The sequence below is a fragment of the Nicotiana tomentosiformis genome, chromosome 2 (assembly GCF_000390325.3).
Source record: "Nicotiana tomentosiformis chromosome 2, ASM39032v3, whole genome shotgun sequence".
Taxonomy (NCBI): domain Eukaryota; kingdom Viridiplantae; phylum Streptophyta; class Magnoliopsida; order Solanales; family Solanaceae; genus Nicotiana; species Nicotiana tomentosiformis.
The window spans coordinates 159,188,500-159,195,447 of NC_090813.1; the positions used below are offsets into that span (position 1 = coordinate 159,188,500).

Genomic DNA, 6,948 nt, shown 5'->3' on the forward strand with positions numbered 1-6,948 from the left:
CCTTGGACCCGTAACCCTTCCGGTTCATTTTTTACCCGAATGAATCCGGACCCGTTAAGCCCGGTATTGAATAACCCATAACCGGCCCGGATTGGAAACCGGCCGGTCACCTTTTTTCCCAACCCAGCCCGGCCCGGCCCACCCGTTAAACACCCTTAATCAAACCATAAGCAACCAAATAGTCTACAGGAATGGCATTTTAGACCCAAGAAAAAAGGGTCACCCAAGACCAAAAATGTAGAGGTGAAAGGCTATTTTAACAAAATGAAACAATCTAACTTGGAAAACAAATGCAGCAATTCTGAATGAATGACCAAACCTCACAGTTATTTTCGGTAGAAGGTGAACATATACAACTATGGTAAAGCAGTAAAGCTCCATGAAGTGAAGTCCTCACACCATCATTTGCAGGAATACAGTATGTCTCTCACTACTATCTCCTGTCAATGTTAAGGCACCCATCTGCATTCATATGAACCGTAATTCTTCAACCACTTCCTAGTTCTCTGTTTAAGTAATCAACAAACATCCTTTTTGCACTATCAGCATCTGAAGGAGGGGGTGGCCCGCTCAAGCTTGTCTGTCCAGCAAGCTTGATGAAAGTTCTTCGTAGCCTACGCAGCTCTGGCAAGCTAACAGATCTTGAGATATCTACAGTAGGTAATCCTGGACCAAGAGATACACCATTGAGAGGACCCCCAAGAGCATGGGACTGAGCTTCCACAATAGCATTTGTAACTTCTTGCGTCGCCCTGTCCATCTCATATAAAGAATTTGCCTCAGAACCACGTGCACTTTGTGTTGCAATGGTTGGCTGTAGAATTTTAACATCCCTTGTCTTAGAGTCCACTTTTTTTGTTAGATAGCTAACAGCATCAACTATAGCTGTAGACAATTTATCAATTCCATCTTTAGCTGGCCATAACTCAAATAATGGAGAATCCCATCTATTTTTGCTATCTGGTCTTTCAAATCTTCTTACAAGATCCTCAAATATATTATCATCATAAGATGGTTCTCCTCTCTCATGACGTTCTCCGTTCCATATTCTACAAGATTCCTCATCAACATCACAATGGAGGACACAATATCTAATCCCCGCTGCTCTAGCCAAACACCACAATTCATATCTATATCCCTTGATGCTATTCAGAGAATCCACTATAACTATACTGTCCTTTGACAAAGATCTATCAACGTCAGACCTTAATACGCCTCTTAAGTTCTTTTCCTCGGTCATGTTCACATAACTTTGGTTGCGACTAAGATGAAACGAAGTCTCATCAATAGTTCTCACTGACAGCTTTGATTCTGTTTCTTTAAGCGCTTCAGCTAAACAAGCTGCAGCTGTTGATTTCCCGCTACATGGTTGACCACAAATAACAACCAATGCCATCTACGCCAACAAAAAAGAGCAAGATATTTAACTTACCAAAGCAGCTTCACCATAAAACAACACTGGAAACTTTTATTTGCAAATTGCAACATTAAGGCAGAGAAATGATAACAAAATTTCGGGAAAGAACGTGTCTTGGGATAATTGACATCAACTCAAAATAATGAGAATGTGAATATTTATACAGAAAGTATGCCATAAAGATTATAAGCATAGGAAAGACATGTATGAATGGATCAGCAAATGATTTAATGAGCTTAGTATTAAAATTAATAGTCAGGAACACAATGCTATATAGTCTAGTGATAAGAGCGCAGCTTCTAATGTATGGGTAAGCTTCACAGGGTCGAACACTGCTGCAGACAAAAGCTTTGGTATTTAAGTGGAGAAGAGTGGAATTATGGACCGAGTTTCCGATCCTGCTACAGATAATCTAAAACTCATAACAATAAAGATGGAAGTCTTCTCGCCCATCAAACCTCTACAATAATTATCAAGTTTGCCTTAATCTCAAATAAGTTGGAGTTGGCTGTATGAATTCTCAATATCTATACCGCACAACTCGGACACAATTCATTCCAAATAGCAAATAAATTAGGCTCTCTAGAACTCTAACATCATTGGACTAAGCTTTAATCGCGAATAACTGATCCATCGAACCACTATAAATCATTAAAAAAAAAGGAAAAGGAAAATCAGAATATTTACCTTATGGGTGTTGTCCAAAAGCTTGTGACAGTGGAGAAGAAAAGTTGGTTATGAAGAGAAAGTAGAGAATGGGAGAGAGATAGAACTAGGGTTTATGGTGTTGCTTGCCGATGTTCCAACAATGTCTTTGGTAGGCCTTCGCCCTTCTAACGGGTATAGATTTAGGAAAACCCGACCCGAACTCCACAGTTTCAGTGTCGATGGGAGCTCAGGCAAGGTTCTTTTACTTTTTTGTATTTATTTATAAACAAGTTAGGTAGCCCCGTGTCACAAAGTCAAACATATCTCTTTGTAAATTTGATTGAGTTCATAAATAAAGTAACTATTATCTCTTTAAATTTAATTGAGTTCATGAACAAAGTAACTATTAAAAATAATATTTTTTATCAGTGAATATATTTGGAAGTAATTATAATTCATAATTAGAGACTTTGGTCTCAAATAAAATAGATAATATTAGCCCAAGAAAAGTGCCATATTACCTCTTCTATGATCAGAAATACTATAATACATTTAAAGTCATACCAGTAATAGCTCTATTACTTGAAAAATTCATTCACCTCGTACCCTTTAAATCAAAATAGAGTATATATATTTTTGGTAACTGGTAAAATATGTTTAAAATGGTCTATTCTTTGCAATCTACAAAACAAAAAAAAATAACTATAATAAGCAGAAATAACAATTAATTTTAAAAAATAATTAGTGAGAGATTAGAATTTAAAAGTGTCACGATCCAAAATTCCATTGAAGCCATGATGGCGTCTAACACCATTTTCGGGGCAAGTCAACAATAAATATGTGAAAATAAACCTCAACATGATAAGAAATAGTCCTAAAAATAGCGGAATAACATAAATAAATGAAGTCAAGATGACAATACAACTTAATTCACCCCAAAATATGGTGTTATTGAGGGCATAAGCTCTATAGAATACTAAATACAAAGTCTGAACAAAATACAATATTGTCCGAATGACCAAAATAGTAGTACAATAGATAAAAGAGGGAACTTCAAGGCTTGTGAACGAAACAACAGCGAAATCTCGAAATCACCTAGCAATTCGGATAAACAGCTCACTAGCCACCACCACTATTAGCAACACCTGGATCTGCACAGGAAGTGTAGAGTGTAGTATGAGTACAAGCGATCTCATGTACTCTATAAGTAGCAAGCCAAACCTCGGAGAAAGCAGTGGCGAGGTTGGCAAAATTTGATGCCCATTTTCAATAGCCAACAACAACAATAATAATAGTAGAATAATGACATATAGGGAAAAGCAACTGAAAGCATAATAGGCTCAACTCTAACACAATAAGAGGAGAAATAAGCATGCTTTTCAGGTATATCAGTCAAGGCATCAACTTTTTTACAGAATTTATTTGGACAAGAATTTAACAAGATAAAACTGTGATTTCAAGTTCTAAACATCAAAGTAGAGACATCAAATACCAATTAGCATGAGAAAAATACAACTTTATGCCCGCATGTCAGATATACATGCCAAATCAACAAATATCACAATTTAATCATCAAATACACACAATATTAGCACATGCATAGTGTCTGGTACAAGTACCCATTAATCATACTCTTAGCACTCTCACTATGCCACACAAAATACCCTTGAATCATCACACGCACACACGCTCTCAATACTATACGGGTGCCTCGCATAAGCCTTTCACTAGGAACATATCAAGTGCCTACACTCATAGGTTATTACCTAACTCCGGAGGGGCAGATCCTAGCCCAAGTGCTGATCGGATTAAAGTCAACGATCAATCTCACTCAACCCAATATAGGTCCTGATGCAGCGTCCACTCACAATCTATATCAACACTCAACAAGCCAATGCCACTCAGCTCGATATGGGGTTTGGACGCAAATGTCACCTCACAATCAATATCAACACAGCTATATGGCCCAAAATCAGTCATCAATCTACTCAAATCTCCATATGCCAATATTTCACAAATCATAATCAATATACCCCACGGAATATACCAACGTGGCACAACTTATCTCAAACCCGTGTACACACAAGGACACCAACAACATGTGAGATAACATATAAAAAAAGTGCATAAAGACAAAGATATATGCGAATTTAATATCATGACTGAAAAATATGACTACAGCTAAGGCAAAATAGCTCAACATAGCAAATATAGTCCTATTATGTCTCAACAGATAAATAAATAGCATAGACATGATTTCTAGCATGAATAATAGCTCACGAAGTCAGACAAATGAATAAAATATGGTATCAAATAAGCATGATAGCAAAATAAGCCATATAATAGTCTACCCGAATTATGAATAACCCAGTACACCTGTCAAATAGATTACCCCCAACATATAACAAATATCATACTTACCTCATATGGCTAGTCTTCAACCTCAAATCGCGTCAAAAACCTCGCTATAGTCTTCCAATTGTGCAAATCCAAGCCAAAAATCATCCAATCTTTGAAGAAGTAAGTCAACAATGCTACAGGAAGCGATTCCAATCCATAAATCTTCAATCTTTGAAGAAATTTCTAAAAGTCAACCCGAGCCTGCGTGCCCAAAATTCAAAACCAATACCAGAATCCGATAACCCATAACCTGCCAAGTCCAAATATATAATTAGTTTTCAAAATTTAATCCAAATCGATACTCAAATCCCCAAAATACTCTCATGTCACGTCCCAAAACCTCGTGACCGGTACCCTACATCCTAACCAAATCGTGTGGACCAACCCGTACAAGAATACTCATTTATATTCCTAATAGATGAATGCAGAAACCTTTTTGAAAATATAATTATTTTAAATTATTAAAACCATACATGAAACATAATCTCTAAATTCACCATTTTCAGTAATCGAAACATACATAAGGACAATAATATTTTTTTTTTCATGTATGCCATATGAATAACTCTCAGTTACAACTCCAAAAGAATAACAACCTTCTATGGAAACTCTACGACACGAGAATAAAATAAATACTTAGGATATACCCCAACCAAAAGAAAATAAGATAAACACGACAACTGCCACATAATAGAAGTGATGCCTCACCATATACCTCGGAAAGAGAGTCATCCTAGCCTCATCCGCCCATCATGTACCACACCTCATCATGAAAATATGTAAAGTTTGCGGGCCCCTGGAGAGGGGCCCCTGAGGGTTAAGTACACCACGGCGGTACTCAATAAGTATCATAGACTCTCTCTAACTCGAGTTCCTGGGACAAAGCTTTACAAAACATATGCACCCAACATTTTATAGAAAGCGATAAACGATAACACCAGTTCATACTTTTTATCATTTTAAATAAAAAGATTAGTAAAATGTAGATCATGATACAAACTTCTAAAATATTTAAATCCACCTATGATTCTAATAAAAATCATACAAAACCATTTCAATCTCATTAAGTCATTAAAATCACTTTCAGCTCTTTAGGCCTAAACATAACAAAATCATCTTTTATATTTCCCTGGGCGTACTATACCATCACCGACATAAGCAAATGGGGGTCATCATACTGATGTGCTCTAATGAGCTCATACAAAGAAAACCGAGAAATATCCAATCTCACAAACTGATTGGTCAAAGCCTGAACATTCATGGCTAGTGGACTCTCTTTTATGGGTAAATATGCCAAATTACCCACACTCTCTGCCTTCCTACTCAATGCATCGACCACCACATTGACCTTCTCAGGATGAAATAATATGGTGATATCATAGTCTTTCAACAACTCTAACCATCTTCGTTGCCGAAAATTAAGGTCTTTTTGCTTGAATAGATGCTGGAGACTCTGATGGTCAATATAGACCTCACATGTAACACCGTACTGATAATGCCTCCAAATCTTCAATGCGTGATCAATGTTTGCCAATTCTTAGTCATGCACATGATAATTCTTCTCATGAACCTTCAACTATCGGGGCACATGTAATTACCCTACCGTCTTGCATCAACACTGCGCCAAGCCCAATACGCGACGCATCACAATACATAGTGTATGACCTTGAACCTATAGGCAATACCAATACTGGGAAAGTAGTTAATGCAGTCTTGAGCTTTTGAAATCTCTCCTCACACTCCTCAGACCATCTGAAAGGAGCACCCTTCTTGGTTAATCTAGTCAATGGTGCAGCAATGGACGAGAAACCCTCTACAAAGCGGTGATAATATCCGGCCAAACCAAGAGAACTCCAAATCTCAGTAGCTGAAGACGGTTTGGGCCAACTCTGAACTACCTCAATCTTCTTTTGGTCTACGTTGATTCCCTCACTAGATACCACGTGAACTACAAACACCACTGAATCAAGCAAAAACTCACACTTGGAGAATTTTGCATATAAATTCTTCTCCCTCAAGGTCTGGAGCACGATCCTCAAATGTTTCTCATGATCCACCCGGCTGTGAGAATACACAAAGATGTCATCAATGAATACGATGGTGAAAGAATCAAGATATGGCTGGAATATACTGTTCATCAGATGCATTAATGTTGCTGGGGCATTGGTCAGCCCAAATGACATCACTAGAAACTCATAGCGGCCATACCGAGTCCTGAAGGTCATCTTCAGAATGCTTGAATCCCGAATCTTCAGCTGATGATACCCTGACCTCAAATCAATCGTTAAAAACACTCTAGCCCCCTGAAGCTGATCAAACAAGTTATCAATGCGCGGTAGTGAATACCTGTTCTTGACTGTAAATTTGTTCAGCTTCCTATAATCAATACACATCCTCATGGTACCATTTTTTTTCTTCACAAACAAAAATGGAGCACCCCTAGACGAGACACTCGATCAGATGAAAACCTTATCAAGCAACTC

At 37.6% G+C, this 6,948-nt stretch overlaps 1 protein-coding gene across 1 annotated transcript; it reads right to left on the reverse strand.

The window, feature by feature from the left end:
- Positions 1–238: 238 nt before the first annotated feature.
- LOC104105852 (protein KTI12 homolog) lies at positions 239–2,336 on the reverse strand. Its single transcript, XM_009614260.4, has 2 exons — positions 2,105–2,336; positions 239–1,396 (listed from the first exon to the last, which is right to left on the reverse strand). The coding sequence occupies exon 2, from the start codon at positions 1,394–1,396 to the stop codon at positions 488–490; it is 909 nt and encodes a 302-aa protein (XP_009612555.1). The 5' UTR covers positions 2,105–2,336; the 3' UTR covers positions 239–487.
- Between the last annotated feature and the right edge of the window lie 4,612 nt (positions 2,337–6,948).